This window comes from Engraulis encrasicolus, chromosome 11 (assembly GCF_034702125.1).
Source record: "Engraulis encrasicolus isolate BLACKSEA-1 chromosome 11, IST_EnEncr_1.0, whole genome shotgun sequence".
Lineage (NCBI taxonomy): Eukaryota > Metazoa > Chordata > Actinopteri > Clupeiformes > Engraulidae > Engraulis > Engraulis encrasicolus.
The window spans coordinates 17,048,598-17,068,472 of record NC_085867.1 but is presented as its reverse complement, the minus strand read 5'-3'; the positions used below and the strand labels follow the sequence as shown (position 1 = coordinate 17,068,472).

At 41.4% G+C, this 19,875-nt stretch overlaps 2 protein-coding genes across 3 annotated transcripts; one reads left to right on the top strand and one right to left on the bottom strand.

The window, feature by feature from the left end:
* Positions 1-221: 221 nt before the first annotated feature.
* Positions 222-5,836, top strand: dusp11 (dual specificity phosphatase 11 (RNA/RNP complex 1-interacting)). 2 transcript variants are annotated; one of them, XM_063210052.1, is made up of 10 exons: positions 222-424; positions 718-787; positions 877-952; positions 1,046-1,180; positions 1,640-1,763; positions 1,875-1,935; positions 2,029-2,075; positions 3,339-3,414; positions 3,737-3,922; positions 4,743-5,836. In XM_063210052.1, exons 1-10 carry the CDS (start codon positions 223-225, stop codon positions 5,101-5,103), a joined length of 1,338 nt encoding a protein of 445 aa, XP_063066122.1. In that variant the 5' UTR covers position 222; the 3' UTR covers positions 5,104-5,836. The 2 variants fall into 2 exon arrangements, with proteins under 2 accessions (XP_063066122.1, XP_063066123.1); XM_063210053.1 differs by having other exon boundaries at positions 223-424; positions 733-787.
* Positions 5,837-6,453: 617 nt separating this feature from the next.
* LOC134458816 (caspase-7-like) lies at positions 6,454-10,065 on the bottom strand. Its single transcript, XM_063211220.1, has 4 exons — positions 9,700-10,065; positions 8,406-8,569; positions 7,910-8,036; positions 6,454-7,148 (listed from the first exon to the last, which is right to left on the bottom strand). The coding sequence occupies exons 1-4, from the start codon at positions 9,920-9,922 to the stop codon at positions 6,811-6,813; spliced, it is 852 nt and encodes a 283-aa protein (XP_063067290.1). The 5' UTR covers positions 9,923-10,065; the 3' UTR covers positions 6,454-6,810.
* Between the last annotated feature and the right edge of the window lie 9,810 nt (positions 10,066-19,875).

Here is a 19,875-nt window from a genome sequence, read left to right as displayed (position 1 = left end):
AAATGCATTTCTTACAATGGAGGATTTATTTTTATCCACATGTTGCGTTTACACCTCAACAGGAGAAAAACATACCCTGCTAAAAAATATCCTGCTACGTGGAAACAGCACCTAAAAATAAATAAATAAATGAATAAATGAAAAATGGGCATGAATGGACAGCATATGTTTTTTGCTTCCTTCCCCTCTGAGTGCTCCAATACACAAGGGGGCAGTAACAGGATGCGAGGTCGACTGAGGAGACAGCTGCATGTTGTTGAACGTGTCGCTGCTGCTTACCAAGCGAGCTGCTCCTGGCTAGAATGTAGCATGCGTGGAGTCTGTCCATTGATTGTCTTGGGCCGCAAAGTGACGTGCAGGGATTCATTCAAATCATTCCAGTTGTGCTCTTTCATATATTTTCAGAAGGATATTCATACCACGCGTAAGTCGGTTAACGTAAACAAGCCATGAGATTCTTTGTAGTAGCTGGAGATAACGTAGAATCTAAGGCAGCACTAGCCGACTAGCCATGATAGTTGATAGCATCTGTGTATAAGTTGTTATTTCAGTTCTGTTGTGGCCTTAGTGATTCAAACATGTCTTTGTATCAGTGTTGTTATTTCCCTTTTAACTATGCCGGCACTGTCTAACAATCTGCTGCTGAAATTGGTACGAAACTGAGGTGTTTCATAGAAGTATAACAGTGAACATTCAGACCTGTCTTGCTATCAACAGTCTTTGAATTTACAGATGCGAAAAGAATGCCCCAGTTTAAGAATAAGAAGAAGAATGATGTTCCTGATCGGTAAGAGCTTAACGGATACCAATTGAATGACACCCGAAGTGCTGCATAGTTATGAAACTTCAGACATTGACACGAACCTCCTCTTTTAGATGGACAGATTACCAGGCTGTGGGGAAAAGGATACCTGGGACGCGGTTTATTGCTTTCAAGGTTCCATTGAAAGAGGTAGGGACTAGGAATCACTCACAGTTTTCTAACCGACTGTACTCTGCTGTGCAACTGAATCTTGGAAATGACGCCATGTTATGCATCCCACAGTCTCTGAGAAACCGCTTGCCCCCATCCGAGGCATTTGGTCCAAACGACCTCCTGCAACACGTGTTGGTGAATGAAGAACAGCAGCTGGGTCTCATCATTGACCTTACTTTCACAACAAGATACTACAAACCACAGGTAAGAAGAAGTTGGGAATTTTCATAAAGCACCATTTAGCCACACTCATATAGCTTGGCTGGTATGTGTTTTTGATTAGAAGACAGTAGGCAGGGATGCCGGCAGGGAGGGGTGCAATGGGGGTAAGTTGTACCGGGCCCTGGGGAGGGGTGCGCAGAATGGGGTCCTCATTGGATTGGGGGGCCATGCCGATGACTTTGTTCCGGGCCCAGCCAAAGCTGTCAGTAAGCCCCGACAGTAGTGGAACTAACACACATACTCACCTTTGTGTCGGTGTCAAGCTGCTCTGAACTACCTGAAGGAGTGGACAAATGATGTTTCATCCTCTTATGCGTGGTATTGCACCACACATTGAAAGACTGTAGGCCTACCACACCAATATCACGGCAAGCACCAGTTATGACTGGTTGCCCAAGTTGTGCTGTATTTCATTGCTCAAACTGTTTGTGTGCATGGCAGGATTTTCCAGAGTATGTGCACTACGTGAAGATCTTCACCGCTGGACACGAAGTTCCCAGTGACCCTACCATCCTCAGTTTCAAGAGGGCTGTCAGGAGGTTTCTACGAGAGAATGAAGACAACGGCAAGTCGTTTAGCACCTCCAGGGCTACAGCGAGCCTGTGAAAAAAAAATCAACACACAAATGTGTCTGTGAATTTCTTGTGAACGATTCTCTTGTTCTGTTCAATCACAGATGACCTGATTGGCGTTCATTGTACTCACGGCCTGAATCGTACTGGCTACCTTGTGTGTCGGTAAGTATCTGTCTATGTGTGTGATCAGAAGTTTCTATTGACCAGTTCACTGACCGCATAAAACGTTTGACTTGCTAATGTCTTGTCTTGCAGGTACCTAATAGATGTTGACGGCATTGAACCCGAAAAGGCCATCGAATGTAAGTGGTGTGTGTGTGTGTGTGTGTGTGTGTGTGTGTGTGTGTGTGTGTGTGTGTGTGAGAGAGTGAGTGTGTTATAAGTTGGGATTGCTTTAAGCCCTGTTAACTACCATTTCTTAGAGTATATACAGTATAAAATAAAGTTTGAAGAAATGTGATTCATTGTTGGCTCACTAACAGTGAATTGGGTGTAGGGGCAACCCTTCTGAAGCCCAACATTGTGCTAAATTCTGTAGAATGGTATATTGGCCTGTAGATTAGAATATCCAAACTCTAAAAAAAGTGAATAAAGTGAATATGACACAATCAGCCCAGTGACCTATTACACGGGTATGACATGGCTTGCTGTGGTAGACATCAACCAAGTTGCCCATCCTGTTTAATGTACATGGTGCTTATAATTCATTAGTAATTATCTCTTGAACAGAAATACAGAAACCGTGCAGTGAACCATACAGTATAGAGGTATAATACAAAGCACATTTTTAAATGCAGTATATGGTGCATATAATAGAAATGTTTCTGAGACGTTAATACAAACTTTTGACTTGAATATTCATAAGTATGTGTACTTGAATACAGTGTACTGTACATGTAAGCAGGATTTTGACTCGCACCACCGATGCACGGTATTGAACTTCCTTGTATCGGTGGTCCGAGTCAAAATCCTTCTTATGGGGGCGCTGTGGCGCAGCGCACTACGCCCCCCACATTTGGGCTTGCATGCCCATGGGGACCCCGGTTTGAGTCCGGCCGGGGTCATTTCCTCATTTCCTGTCTCCTCTCACACTATCCTGTCATAATAAAGGCCCCAAAAGCACCTAAAACATACGTAAAAAAAAAAAACATTCTTAAGTGTCATTGTTGACGCCATCCTGTTGATAATGGCTGTAGTGTGCCCACTTCTCACCTGTAAGGTGTCACTAGGCAGCAGCAGAGTCAAAGTTTGTTTTTTAGATACATTTTCTTTTGACGTTGTCCCCTGGATGGAATGTGATGCGCGTCACTGAAATACAGGCTTTGCAGTACCACCAAAGACGTCTAGTTGTTATCCTGCAAAGATTTGTAGTGTTTTTTTGTTGCCAAAGTTGTTTGGGATGCCAAATTATACATGTGTCTTTTACACAGACACATGCACACGCACACACAAGCACATACCTGTAGATGGCACTGTTGTATAATTTGCTTTCGGGTTCATGAATGGTACAGTATGAAGAGAAATTGAAACACTTTCTAAATGCTGTGAAATCTTTTCCCCAACAGTGTTCAACACATCAAGAGGTCACGATATTGAGAGGGAGAACTACGTCAACGACTTGCAGCAAGGCCCCAAGAGGAGGTGGGTTATGTGTTGGGCTGTATTACTTTGTGCAGAAGTCAATCTAGTTTTTTCCATTCTTCCTGCTCAGCCCACCTCTGTGGAAAAGACGGTTTCCTCTCCCTGCCAACCTAGGCAGGGTAACTAGAGCAAAGAAATATTTATTGATCCTGAAGGAAATTAGGGATCAATAAAGAAACTCTACTACCATAAAATACACAATCCCTCCTAATAGTGATTTGATATCTAATGATTGCCCAGACCTCTGTCTATCTTTTTCTACATACAAGCAGCACTAAATGTAAATATCGTTTCTTCCATTGATTATTTCTTGTGGTGGTAGCAATGAAGGCATGGAGGAGCCGGAGCCAGATCCAGACCCAGAGCCTGAGCCTCGTCAGCGCTTCCCCAACCAGAGGCAGCACAGGCCCCCACTAAACCAGAGCCAGGCACCCCAGCACAACCAGCCCTTCAGGAACCCAAGAAATTGGCTTGGAGATCGTGACGGGCCATATGGAAACAGTTTTAGGTGATTCATTTTTATCAATACAAAACCGACATCATGGATGGCTGTATATTATTACCACTATTTCGTAGTCCCTTTGGCGAACATGCTGTATTTATTTTTTGGTGTCATTCCTTTGTCTTGTGCATTTCACTTCAGCACTTGCCTTTGTGTAACTAACTTTTGTTAAACTCACCAGTTAAATTCTAACTGAACAGAAATAAAACCCCATTCATTTTCAATGGGGTTTCATTTCTGGTTATTTAGAATTAAACTGGTGAGTTAGCGCCAAAACGTGGCATGGAAATCTACAGGGTATATTGAAGAGTGAAGTGTGGGACACCAGGTCAGCTATACAAAAACAGCTGACGGCAAAGCATCAAGGATATCTGGGCTTCCATAACTCCCATGCATTGTTTTTGCCATTGACTTCAATGTTAAACGCATCATGGCCATTATGAAGACAGAGAATGTCCTAACCAAGTATTGACCATTGCATGTTATGTAGAAAGTACCAAATTTCAACTGATTTAATGTGACCCGAATTTTGATGAAGAAAAATGTGATTTTATAACAATATTCTTATAATACGAATTTTTGAGCTGGAAGGCCAACGTATATATAAAGAAAAAAAATAATGATTGGAATAGTTAAAAAACTGAGCCATGAATCTACAATCCATGACAGTTTAACATTATTGATGGAATTATGGAAATAAATCAACTTTTTCATGGTATTCTAATAAAAAGGCCTGGAGCTGTATATTGAGCCAGATCAATAGTTGAATGCTACCCTCTAGTGGCTCATGTGTGTAACTGCATCTTTCTGCCTTGTTCTCATGCAGGCCTCCACCACCTCACTGGGAGATGAACCGAGGGTTTAACGGCGGCGGCCCTGGTCTTCTGCCCCCTCCTCCGGCCTTCTTCCAGGGGGGGGCAGGACTCTACCCAGACCCCCCTCCCTTTCTCCGATTCCCACAGCAACCCCAGTTCTCTGACTGGGACAGGAGGGGACCCCCGCGCCCCGGCCCACCCCGCTATCCACCACAGTTACCGCGCTACAGGTTTGGAGGCCCGGATGAGGACGATGGGGGGGGCATGGGGGATAGGGGACGGAAGCAGGATACTCGGGGGCCACACAGGAGGCAAAGAGACCGCTCCCACAGACACACACACAAACATGGCAAAAGAGACCATTTGACTTGACCAGGCTGACTAGCAAGGGCACATGCAAAAAAATACAAAAAAAACCACAAGCTCTGCTGTGTTGTGAGGCTGTACCAGAGCCGTGAATTTGAACACTTAACAAGGATGCAGAACAAGGATGCAGACGTTTGGAAGTTCTAACAAAAAGGCAAACTACACAATGGGTTGTGCATTCTCAGAAGTCTGTGGCTTACTAACTCACTGAGTTTTTTTTGTGATAATTAAATGTGAGGAGGGAAGCAGACAGAGTTCTTGGCTGTCATTGAATGTTTCGTTTGCTCCAGTGACCAAGAGAGTGTTGTTTCTCTTTCGTGTTTTACATGATATTATTTATTGAGCTTTGTTATTACTACTATCTTTTTATGGGTTTTATACCTTAACCAGGAGATCATTGCATCATGTGGCCTTGGTATTCTGTTGGGATTCAAACGTAAATCATTTTTTTAAATCTGGCTGAAGTGCACAAAGGTCACCTAGTAGACTCAAGTGACTGCCATCTTTGACAAGTAGAAATCTTTTAACTTTTGTGAACAGCGTTTTAGTATTGCCAGCTGGGGATATAAGTGTCAAGTGCCTTTGTTTGTTTTTTGTCAGATCAAAAATATCAGTCCTCAAATGAAACATTTGAAGTCAGTCGGCATTTGCGTTGCACAAACTGTTGCCATATATGCTGTATTATTTTAATACTTTTTATTTAAATTAAGACCTTAAATAAAAGAACTCATTATATGGATATGTGTGACTTTTATTCTACCTGGGGGACATAATTCCATTTCAGATTTTCCACTTGCTAAGACATGATCAACTCACGGCAACTCAGATATTACATTGTCACATCTCTGGTCTGGTGAGTTTGATGAAAGGTTTGAAAATCTTACATAGTATTGACCTTAGAATACGTTTTTCACTTAGTTCGCGTATTTGTGAGTCTGTCTGGGAGTTCCAATCAGTTAGCACACTGCCTAGACTTGGACCTCAGGCGTTCTTGTTTACCTCTATATTACCCCTAACGAGTGACATAATGTGCTATGACATTCCGTCCGGGTCGTGTTCCTGTTTGTGCTTGGGGCACGGCAGGCTACGAAGGAGTGGCTGACTCTTTGCTTGTTGCTTGCTGTACTTCTTAGTCACGAGGCTAACAGTCAACAATAGGTATCAAGTTCTCACCATACATTTTTGTTTCAGTTTTAAGAGTTTCTGTTGTTCTTCTCATACTTATAACCTCATAGCTGCTTATTCACTGATGATTATTCCTCCTTCATTTTATCTGGGAGAAAGAGCACATGCAGATACAATTTTTTGTCTGTCATTTATTCTTTATTTACAGTAGAAAACATTCAGTACAAAAACATTGTCAATATAAAAATAGGTTCTTACTGGAATGTTTTATTTACACACTGATTCTATAATGACCACTTTAAAGTGTGTCTGTGGAATGATTATTGCACATGAAAGATGGAAAAGCAAAACGAGAGGTGCTTTTCACCCTGACAGAAGTAAATGAACTTCTGAAACGTTTCTGAATCCACCATTTAAATATATATATAAAAAAAAAACATTATTGTAAGTTTAACAGTGGGTAGTTTTTAAAAAAAGCATTGCTTTTATGGGGTCCCAGAATTGTGCACTCTCATACGGTCCATCCATCCATACTCCCCATCATATTAAATGTTCATGTCACCAATAGAAAGGATTCTGCCTGTCTGATCAGCTGATGGAGCGTTTGCGTATCCTCTGCGATTCCTCCACCAGCGCGGTAGCCGAACGTTTGGCGTTCACCTCCCCTCCAACTCCTTGTCCGACGTTCCCGGTGACTTGCGAGGCCCTGAACGGGTACACCTCCCGGGTGAGGCGCGTCACGAAGCAGGGCATCTCCTTCTTGCCCGTCAGGCCCGGTGCGTTGGCATGGAAGCGGTAGGCCACCTGGTACCTCAGCCGGGTCATCAGCTGGTTTATTTCCAGGTCGCGACCTCCGTCCTCCACCAGGAGGTCGCAGAGCTTCTGCAGGAAGACGGAGCCGAGGGGGTGCATGAAGGCACCGTAACCTGCAGAGTGAAATAAATAGATTACATTAGGCTACTACATTACACTTAGATGACACTTTTATCCAAAGTGTCTTTGTTTTGTTTGTTATTGTTGGGTTATAGTTGGGTTGGGTGTTTCTCAACGTGGGCTCTACAGCCCCCCAGGGGTCGTTGGGGATTCCCTGGGGGGCGTTGGGAAGGATACAACTGAATCGGGTCGGGGCTTAATTCATTTAATTTGGGGGGCATTAGTCTATTTTATTTTTCAATACTAACCAGGGTGTTGGCAGGCTTATGCTGAGGTCCAGGGGGTGTTGGGAGGCTTATGATGAGGTCAAAGGGGTGTTTGTTCACAAAAGGTTGAGAACCACTGGATATAGGGTACTGTGGTTCAAATACCTGGAGCAATGAGGGGTAGGTTGCCTAGCTCAAAGGCACTTTAGCCTTTGGATGAAGGTGTAGGTGACCCACGCTATTCGTACTAAGACCACCTCCCTGAACATCAGGCCATGACTTCCCCCAAAATATACGGTAAGTTCATGTGTCTTAACGACCTGAATCACATGGATTGGATAATAAGAGGTGGTGTAAGATCTTTTTTTAATTAAACTTCAGATGGCAAACTATTATTATACAGAAATGTAAGATTTCCCATTACCATCAACAGATGCTATGATGGTTTGATTCAATAATGTCTCAACAGAAAATGTATTTTAATGGAAAGAATGTGGTAAATGATTATTTCATACAGTAGAGGGAGCGGTAAAAGACCATCCGTATACCTGGAGCTGTGGCGTACATTACAGCCATGTCCGCAGGAATAGAGAGGTACCCTGACATGAAATCCTCTTCGTCCGAAAGAGCTGAGTCAACTTCAACTCCATCATCCAAGTCGTGCCCTCGACAAGCCTACAATCAGAAGAACAGTTGGTGGCTCATACAGGGCAGCTGACAGGTCAAAGTCATCTGAAAGCCCCCACCCCAAATATCCAAAAGCCCAATATGTACAATGTAATGAGGACCCAATTCTGGGCCCCCTCTCTCCCTGACAACTGACCCCTTTGTCCCACCCTCCGTGTCAGCTTCCATGCATACCAGAATACAAAGTCTTGACAGGTACATGCATTCTTGTGTATTAATTACAGGGGTACATAATTATAGTCTGTGCGTGCATACTGTACATGTGTTGTGTGGCACTTAATGTGTTAGGGGTGTATGGTACTATAGGTCATGGCTTTGTCAGTGGAAGCAAACTGCCTATTACATCTCACATCTCACCTGAATGAGAAAGAGCTTCGTCTTGTCCGTCATGCAAGGCGAGTTGAAAAACCCAAAGATTTTAGCGAGCTTCACTGGGTTGCCATCAGCTCCAAACACGACCCCCTCCTCTCCATGAGTGGAAATGATGCCCAGGAAACAATTTTCAACCGGCTTTTTGCTCTCTGTGGAGAAATCATGGGCTAGTTAGCATAGTCAAGAACAGAGATGGTCAAAAGTAATATTCCAAAACTACAGTATTAGTGCTGCACTCTAAGGGTATTTTCTGGAATGACCTCACAGTTGTTTTTCTGTTTGTTTCTTTTGAGCAGCTGGACTCGACTGAAAAAGCTCCAAGTAGCCTATAGCTTACATATATTCTCCCTATGTAATGCTTGGCCTTCGTCCTATAATTACATAACTTGGCTTGACAAAAGACATAGAAACTCAAATGGTGAGTGCAACTCAGTACACGGTGTACTTTGTAGGTGCAGGTGAGGCTAGTCCAAACAGAGGAGCACAAGTCCTATCTTGTTTGCCATAGCCCTTCAACCCTAAGTGCACCTTTATTGCCCTTGAAATCACAAGACTTATCACACTTGTTTTTAATAGGCTTAGACATTCAGGTCACGAGGTCTAGATGCTTATGATAATCGTAATGATGATTGCATGATACTTTGACACCAATTCAGCCATTCATTTGAGACACCTAACACACAGCTTAAGATATCTTGTATCACTTGTGGCCTACCTTTGGCATTCATTAAGAATATGTTTACAATGGCCGTGTTTTTAACAGCAATGGTAAAAATGTAAAAAAAACATTTCAAGAGGTACCACTGTACTTTCAAAACTGTTTTTGTTTGGCTGAATATTTGCAGTATATTAAAATTAAATAAAAGCATATTGTATTTAACCCCTTAGCGCAGCACTATGGCTCTCTGTAATGTCACAGCAATGTTGTTATGATGTAGTTAAGCATTTTCATCAAGTGAATAGGGTCGCCGGCGATCCCTGCTGCAGTAAGAGGCTACAATAAATAAAGGCACATAAAAAATACATTTTTCTTTAAAATCGAACATGCAATACATTAAATGAACTGAACCTAGTCCCAGAAAACAGCTTGATTTCCCTAAACAAAAAAGTGAATTCCCAAAGGACATAGGCCTACAGTCATTTTATGCAGCGAGAAAACTACAGCACATTCAGTACATTTATCAGTGTTGATGTAACACTTAGGGAGTAGTAGGATCAACACTGTGAGTGCTGAATTTAACTCTGTAAGGTATGAATTAACAGCATTTTTGTACAGTACCTTCTTCAAATAATTCGTAGATTTCATCCGCCGACTGGTCGTTGTGGAACTCCACCTTGAAGCCCAGCGTGGTCAGAACTCTGTGGAGCCTCCTGGTGTCGTTCCTGACTCCTCCGACCCTCCCGGACAGCCCAACGCCGGGGTCGAACTGCCCCACAGACACGATCACGGCCCTGTTGCAGGCCTTCATGCCTCTCTCCCTCGCTTTGCTGTAAAGAGGCATGCAGAGGTCCGGATAATGTAGCCTAAGTCGAGCGGCTTCCGAAGGAGTTTGGGAAATTGTTGTGTGATTCTGTGGAAAAGTTTAGCAATGAGTCACTGCAGGAGCGGGAGAGGTGTGTTATACTCTTCAGGCTCTAAGCAAGAAGTGACATGTAGACTCAGGCATACAGACATGACATTCACACACATCATCAAGTGCTGACTCCAGCTGTTCAGAGAGGGGCGTGGATTTCCTAACAGTGCTCTAGGTGGTAGTTATCATCCACTCACTCCTTTTACTGTCTGCGTCCTGTCTACGTAGGCCCGTGTTGCTCACTTGTCACCTGCCTCTTAGGTAATCAGGTGAGACGTTTATGGAAGGACTTCCACATATTTCGTCATATTCCCGGTAGAGTTAATGTCACGTTCTCTGACAGTCAGTGAACATTTTTTTGCACAGTTATATTGCAGCCCAAATCATATTTACAAATATTATTTTTACACATTTAAATATTAACTAGATGTGTAAATGTTAAATGCAGTCCAGTGTTCTCAGGTTTGAAAATTAACTTTTTTTCATCAGGTGGGCCAGGCAATGTTTTAATAAGCTTGGCACTCAAAGTGTGTTGTAAACATATTACTCATTTAGTGCCATTAAAATGTCTGTCTGGAGTTTTTTTTATATTTATATCGCATTGTGCACTGACTCATCATGCCAAATGTTCTGTCACGCAATTGCATTCTGTGGACTGGAGCCCAGGTGTGACTCTGTCTAAGTATTGACCTACAGGTTGTCTTCAGGCTGTTCGTCAGTAGACAACAGTCAAAGTGAATTGTTTGTCAGACTCAGAAACTATATGTGGGTACTACAACCCCTGGCAAAAAGTATGGAATCACCTGTCGTGGAGGATGTTCATTGAGTCGTTTTATTTTATAAAAAATAGAGGGATGAAAGATGCAACACAAACCTCAAGTCATTTCAAAGTGCAACTGTCTGGCTTTAAGAAACACCAAAAGAAATTTAAAAAAACATTTGTGTTAGTAAGTAATGGTTACTTTTTTAGATCCTGCACAGAGAAAAAAATATGGAATCACTCAACTCTGAGGAAAAAAATATGGAATCATGAAAAACAAACAAACAAAAAAGCACTCCAAAAGCTTTTTTGAATCACTTTTGGATTTTAGAACAACTTACAGTCTCTGAGGCATGGCATTTACGAGGAAAAAAACATTCCCTTCATTTTTGCTCCATTTTATCTCTGATTACAGTGCCAGATCATCTTAACGGATTGGAGCCTTGCCATTGACCATGTTTTTTCAAATTTCCACCACAGATATCGTCTTGGATTTGAGTTCAAGGCTTTTTGTAGGCCTTGACACTTGACCTTATGTTTTTATCTTTAAAGAATGTATTCACAGGTTTTGCCAATGGACAGGTACATTACCATTTCGAGAAATTATTTCATCATTCCGAAGCATCCTTTCAACTGATTGGATCAGAAAATTGTCAACATTTCAATATAAACTTGAGTATTTATTGAAAAGGCATTGGCAACCATCTCCAATCACCTAAAGCAAATGGGCTTTACATACAGAGACATTCACGGATATCTGAACTTACACATGCACCCAAATTGGAAAAACAACAATGCAATGGCCCAAAAAAAGCATTCAGACAGTTTGACTGGATGGAAGTCTAATTGATTGATTAATTGTGATTCCTCTTTGAACAAGTTGATGCTGGAAGTGTTGTCTGGTGTACTTATTACATGGGGTTGATGAAAAATGAAAATGAGGATGACTGACTAATGTAACGTACAAATGTCCACTGTCATTGACAATTGCCTATGGGGCTGCATGTCAGGTGAAGGCACTGGGGGGGAACATGACTGCATTACATTTTCAATAAATGCACAAGTTAACGTTGTTGTTTTGGACACTTTTCTTATCCAATCAATTGAAGAGATGCTTGGAGATGATGAAATCTTTTCTTGGGATGTTAACGGATCTTTACTTGTCATACTGTAAAATCAGTGATGTCATCCATTGAAGAAAAACATATCGTCAGCTTACAAACAGTTTGGACCTCAACCAAATGAAAATCTGAGGTAGACGTTTAAGAAAATGGTCCATGACAAGGCTCCAACCTGTAAAGCCAATGTGGTAACTGCAATCAGAGAAAGAGTAAAATTGATGAAGGGTATTGTTTTTCATCCATTAATGCCATTCCTCAGAAGCTGTGGGTTGTTAAGAAGCCCAGAGGTGGTGCAAAAAAGTCTTGAAGCGTTCTTTTGTCTGTTTGTTTTTCATGATTCCATATTTTTTTCCTCCGAGTTGAGTGATTCCATATTTTTTTCTCTATGCATGCTCTAAAAAAGTAACAATTACTTACTAACTTAATTGTTTTTCTTGATTTCTTTTGGTGTTTCTTAAAGCCAGACAGTTCCCCTTTGAAAATTACTTGAGGTTTGTGTCGTATCATTCATCCTTCTATTTTTTATCAATTGAAACAACTCAATGAACATCCTCCACGACAGGTGATTCCATACTTTTTGCCAGGGGTTGTATACCAGGTCAGGTACACAATTTGAAATGACAGCATCTTGGCCCATGGAGTGTACACTAAACAACCAGTGGAATTGACAGTGCAAACATGATAATAATTTAAAAAATGGATGTATACATTTCATACAAGGTTCAAACATTGTAGCTCCAATGATGTCATATACTACACATATTCAGCGAAAAAAATCACACTGCAGTGACTGGGAATGTAGAGGAAAGTTCCAGGAAATGTTCACCTTCATACTTCTGAGTTGGTCACAAGAAAAGGTTTGAAGACAGTTGGAAACTCCAGCTTGTGAATCTAGTCCACATACCTGTGTGAAAGGTCATAATCCCAAAATGCAGAGAATATTTCTTTCCAAAATATGTAGAGAAAATGAATGGACCTCAACTCAGGGGAATGTTGTTTGCATTTCATTTGGTGGTTCATTTAGGTTTTGTGATGTACAGTTATTGTGTAAGATTTATATACCTTAGGATCCCTGCTATATATACAGTATATTGCCCTTACAAAAACAGAAAAAAATGATACACCACTTATACAAATTGTCACAAAAAGTGTGATATTGTCAGCTGTTCAATCATTTTGACTAGAAATCTAAAATGAACATGTTAAATCATGTACAGTACTGTATGTGTTCTTGGACTTTGGATGCATTGCCATTAGATCTAATTGCCATTGTGAATCTGTATGGATCGCAAAATGCCTGCAGAACGTGTTCATTCTACAGGTGATGACTTGATAATTTCTCGAGTATGATGTTCCTCCTGTCTGTGCGTTTGTGTTATTTATAAGATGCCGTCCTGTGGCGTCATATCTGAGACTGGAATTCATTCCAATAGCCCACACTGCAGACTGCAGACTGTCTAAAATTCCACTTAAAACAAAAGATAAGGCTTTGTCCACTAACAGCAAAGTAACATATTTAACAGAATGTAACATTACGGTTAGGTTTAGGTATGTACAGTGTAAGTGCATAATATTTCATGCTGGTATGTCAATGTGCAAAAAAAATAAATTGCTAAGTAAAATGTTACCACAGATAAAATAGAAAACTAGTCAGTGACAGAGTTGGACACTCTACTTTTGTGACGTGCTATTTGTTCAAATTCCTTTGCTCTTGAAAACTAATGAGCGTAAATTCTCAGATGGTTTCAGTTTCAGTTTTCACCAAAGTTGACTGATAATCTGAACGATCCGGAGCCCACAGGGTAGCATCATATTCTGTTTTCAGTGTAGAATCATATGCAAAGTGCATGCAAAAAATGGCAGTGGTGTAGTCTACGTAGAACGCGGGTATACGGAGTATACCCACTTCTGAATTTCAGGCATGAAGTCGCAAAGGTGTGCAGAGATCAGATAATGTGGTTGTTCATTTAGAAAGTGATAACTTCTCTGTGGTTTCACTTTTGATGTGGCTGCTCAGTCTGACTCGTTTCTGTGAAATCGCCTTTGTAAAAGGTTACCCAATCTTGCCTAACAGTAAAAGACATTCCCGTCATAGAGGACATGTAGTACTTCTGATGTGTTGAAATTCCTGTTCACATGGCTTGATAAATGAATGGACCTACCAGACCTTGCCCTGCTGTGGCCAACCGGTAGGGCACTGGCCTGCCATGCGGCTGACCCGGGTTCGATTCCCGGCCCAGGTCCTTTGCTGACCCCTTCCCGTGTCTCTCCCAATTCACTTCTTCACCACCTCTCACACTGTCCTATCAAAAAAAATCTATTTAAAAAAGGACCTACGTACCAGGCCTAGGCCCAGGGGCGGAGACAAGCTCAATCCTCTCTCCCCCCTCCCCAAAGGCCCTCATGTACCAGGTAGCTTAAATAGTGTATGCATGTCAGGTTGAAGGAAAAATGCAACTGGAAACTCATCACTCCACTCCACACAACCCACATTTCCATATATCTGTTTTCTACACACTTTGCACTGATATTACCATGTACGAAGGAAATCAATATTTATGTGGCGCTTGGGTTCAAATAATTAAAAACGTAGGCTTCTGATTGATTACCCCATCTACAGCACTCCACAGCACACAAGTGCACACTGCACACAACAAAATTGCATTTATGCCTCACCCGTGCAAGGGACAGCCCCCAATGGCGCCTGAAAGGGAGCAGTGCGGTGGGACGGTACTATGCTCAGAGTACCTCAGTCATAGTACCGTCCCGCCACACTGCTTCCTTTTGGGGCGCCATTGGGGGCTGCCTCCCTTGCACAGGTGAGGCAGAAATGCAATTCCTTTGTGTGCAGTGTGCTGTGGAGTGCTGTGTCACAATGAAAATGGGAGTTGGAGTTTCCCAGTTTCCCAGTAGGGCTTTCACATACTGTGTCTATACACTATATTTTAGACATGCACATTTTTAAATGCAGTATAGGCCTCAGTATGCAGTTCTTAAATCAAGCAAATAAAACTCAAGTTATTTTTGTCCATGGAACTTGACAAAAAAACATGACATTGCATTGCATATTTAATAATATTTCAGATAGCCAATGTTAAGAAAAAGATAAAGCATTTAGATTTCAATCTCAGTCATATTGCTGATCCGGCCGTGTCACAGTGTGCCCAGCACCTGTGGCTCTGTCTGTACTGATGTGACAATGTGACAGTTCTGTCAGCAGGTGAAGACAGATGCTCTCATCACAGATGTTCTCACACACGTGTTTGTCCCATCAGCTTTCAGTTATGCAAGCTTGTCTGACAAATGCCACAGCATTCCAGACAGGCACGCAGCACCCAATGCCTCATGCTCAGAGGATGAAGCTGAAAACTCATTCACTGAAAAATTCACACGCTTCTTCAAACTAAACTTAAATTTAAATTCTGGATATTTGGGACCCAGGTTCGAATCTTGCCTGGGTTTTTTTCCAATCCTATTCCATCTCTCTCCCACTCTCTTCTTGTCAATTCTTCACAGTCCGATCAATGCAAAGAATATGTTATACTATTTTAAATCTTGATATACTGTATATCTAGAGTACTGTTTATGTGTTCATGCAAGAGTCAGGGCTGTTCTGGGATAAAATAGGGGTCTGGCATTTTGAGTGGAGAATAGACTAGTGCAGATCATCCAGAAAGACATGATGCATATGAGAACATTAAAGCAATCTAATATGAGTCATGTTGACTGCAACAGCCAGAATTTATATCTCATTTATATTTATATCTCACTGTCTTCTGTCTTCTCTGTAGTGGCTTGAGGCCAGGCCGAAAATCACTAGCAGTCCACCGGGCAAATGCCCTGTATGCCATATGGCCAATCCAGCCATGTTCAGAGTCATGCGCTAATGTACAATTGGTGTTTTTACAAGGGTGAGATCATGTAAAATGTAATGTTAGAACACTAAAAATGGATGGGTGAACAGACGAATGATTGAATACATTTACTTTTATATTCAAATATTAAACCAGTCCAATTTCATATTACATGTTTCAATATATGAGGCTTTGTATAAGAACACTTAGCCTACGTTTGTTGGAGTGATGGTATGCTCAATCACACAATTGCATTCTGTGGAGTGGAGCCCAGGTGTGACTCTGACTCGTGTCTACTGACAAACAGAAGACAGCCTGTAGGTCAATGCTTAGGCAAAGTTAATTGTTTGTCAGAATCAGAAACTATGTATAGGTATACCAGGTCGGGTACAGAATTTGAAACGACAGCAGTATCTTGGCCCACACAGTGTACACTAAACAACCAGTGGAATTGACAGTGCAAACATGATAATAATTAAAGAGTTGGATACCATACATTTCATACAAGGTTCGAACACAGCTCCGATGCCATATCGCCTACTGTAGTATAGTTGTTCAGTGCAAGGATTAGATTTCACACTGCAGTGAAACTGTTTGGTACTGGCTATTATTGGGAATGTAGAGGAAAGTTCCAGACCACGTGCTCACCTTCATACTTCTGAATAACTTGGAGACAGGAAAAGGTTTGAAGACAGTTGGAAACTCCAGTTTGTCGTATGTGGCTCTAGTCCACGTACCTGTGTGAAAGGTCATAATCCCAAAATGCAGAAAATATTTGTCTCTAAAATAGAGAAAATGAATGGACCTCAACTCAAGGGAGTGTTTTTTTGCACTTCATTTGGTGGTTCATTTAGGTTTTGTGATGTACAGTTATAGTAGTATAAGATTTATATATACAGTATATTGCCCTTAAAGAAATAGAGAAAATCATATTGATACACCACTTATACGAATTGTCACAAAAAGTGTGACATTGTCAGCTCTTCAATTATCTTGACTAAATATCTAGAATGAACATGTTGAATCACGTTCTGTCCCTAACCTGGTATTATCTAATTAATATAAGCCTTTTCTTCTTTTCTCATGATGTGGGAAGACATATGTTATAAGGTGTCAAAATTGTGCATGCTATATCACACCTATATGTATTATACAGGGCAGTACTGTAAGTTTCATTCATGGACTATTCATAAAGTCAGCATGTCAACCGTTTCAAATTATTAATTAAGGACCTTGTGATATTCCTATGTGAGACCAAAATTCCTTGGCTCCAACCGGGAACAGCGTTTTCCTTAGTCAGTGGAAATCCAGATCTATCCAAACATATGGAGACTGTAACTCTTCACTCTCGCAGCCAACTGAGGAAATGTTGCTCCAAAAACTACAGGCTGTATGTCAAACTTTATATCCCACCACTAACATACAGCGGCAGCAGCAGCATTCCTCTTCTCCACAGACAGTTATACACAGTTCTCACAGCATCATGAGAAACACACACACACAGGTCACCAGAGTTCAAACTATACCTTTTGTATGTCGTTGTTTTCACAAGGTTGTCCTGTCCTGTGTGTGTGTGTGTGTGTGTGTGTGTGTGTGTGTGTGTGTGTGTGTGTGTGTGTGTGTGTGTGTGTGTGTGTGTGTGTGTGTGTGTGTGTGTGTGTGTGTGTGTGTGTGTGTGTGTGTGCGCGCGCACTCACTTAAGATCTTCACGCTTGTGAAACAAAAAGCAGACACATTCTTCTGTACGGTCAGAATGGTCAGTTGCCAGTTCTGTCCATTTGTGTAAAATGCAATCGCTATAATTAAAATGCAAAGGTGTATAAAAACCTTTTTACGAGAAACAAGTGTATGCAGTGAAATAGAAGTTGTTTTGTCTTGATTGAAGTTGTCTCATATCCAATGGTTTTATTGCTGCTGCTGGGAATATGGGCCCTGTAATAAACAGATGATTCATTTGCCTATGAGTGCAGAAGATAAGCTGTTGTTGTTTTAACTAACCAGCTAAACAAACAAACAAATACACAATAAATACATACATCCATACTTACAAACATGAAATAAGTAAGTTAGAAAGTAAGTAAGTAGTAAGTAAAATAAATAAATAGGCCTACACAAATGAATGAGTAATGTTCTTGGACAGTGTGAATTTGCATTATTACTCTCAAGAGATAATACACATTTGGAGGAGTTCAGGGATGTACATTACTTTGTCTTTTTATTCATTTTTTTAATTTTTCGGCTGCGTATTCACAGCTGTTGGGAGGATTTGGGGGTGTTCCCCTAATGACAGTGGAGGGCAGTGTGATGTTTTTTAGGATAGCAAACAATTGCTGTTATTAACCAGCAGGTGTCAGCATTGCATAGACCAAGCGAGAGCCCCGGACCAAACTTTCCATAAACTTTGCAACAGAAGACCTGAATTCATTCATCATGTTGGTTTGTGATTTGCTGGTTTGTGGTTTGGCTGCTTCATCCGCCAGAGTAACTGTGTCCCATTTTATTTTGGGCTAAAATATCCCAGCTTGATTTGATGTGACCAAAGCTAGATTGTGTATTCCAAGGGCTATATAGGCACAAACGTTTTTATAATACTATATGACGTCATATCCTTCCCAAATTTATGGAAGTACATCATATTTCATGAAGTTGTATTTATGAAGGTTTGGACAAATAGTTTGCACAGTCTTGAATATTACAGTGGCCACGGCTATTATCCATTTCAAACAGAAGATGAGGTGACCAGAGTTGAGACTTGAGGGAACATTTCCCAGCTTTGCTTTTCAACTGGGAACGTTCTTATATCTAAAGTCAATGCCATTGTAATGTAGCAACGTAATATTTTACTGTAGCTTGAGAAGCAGGAACGAAGTGACAGACCATGAAATTAGAGACAGACCATTAAAATTGGGAACTGTCTTCAGTTGGGGACTTCTGGTCACCCAGCTGACTGGAATCAGCCAATCTAAACATTACAAGTAAATACAAGATTACAAGTAATTATGTTCATTTGCTTGTTGCCCTCCTGGGCCATAGCCAGGTCATGCCCTCCTAGTGACGTAACACCTTCTGCTTCTAGTCAGGCTAAGAGCAATGCAAATATAACTTCTGATCTCCTGAAACATTGGGAACTCCACCCACTTTGTCAGACACCAGTCAACCAGTAGCAAACCTAGGGAGGCGGGTTAACCATGCTGTTTGGGGAAAAAAACCTTAATTATATGCTCTTGGTCAGACCAAGTTTGGAAGAGATGTGAAAGCTAATGATAATCAGGCTGCCTGGGCCTGGCCTGGGCTGCGTTTCCCAAAAACTCTTAAGTAGTACTTAAGCCTAAGTAGTACTTAAGTATGAGGGGCCACCTAGGCAATACATCAGAAATAGGTCTCATATCATCACAAAAAGTTTATACATACTCTATTTTACCTCACACATGTACTTATCACAAGCATTTTAATTGCGCGTATAAGGAAAAATATTGCATGTACGCCTATAAAATGGTTGTATGCATAAACTTTTAGTAATGTGGTATATTGCCTAGGAGGCCCCTCATACTTAAGTAGCCTACTACTTAGGCTTAAGTACTACTTAAGGGTTTTTGGGAAACGCAGCCCTGGTCGGTACATTCACAGCTAGACCTCTGAGCAGAATATTGGATTTGTCTGACTGTTCCCATATTCATAAAGCCTATAGGCCTGCGCAAGGGAATTAACTCAGTTCAGCGGGCATCACAGGTCATTTGTAATGACATGAACGCACTTAAACAAAACTGCCAAAATGTTTTGGAGCAGTTCCAGTGAACATGGGGGCCGCCAGGGGGGAAAAAGTGGTACAGATTCTAAGGGCCCAGCACTGATAGTGGCCCTTAAGGGGGCCCAAGCACTGAGAGGGGCGCTTAAGGGGGCCCAAAATTCGAATCTTTCATGGGGCCCAACATTTCTGGCAGCGCCCCTGCCAGTGATTGCCTACCATTGTCATTAAAAGAAATCAACCCCCTTTTATGCAACTAAAATGACAAATATCAGTGTGCTTTATGCTGGACTTAGTGCTGAAAAAAGGATGTTTGCAACATACTGGAAAACTCACCAATTGGTTACCTGGAACAATGCAGGCGGTCGAAAAAAAAAATCCTTTACTGTAATAATAAATAA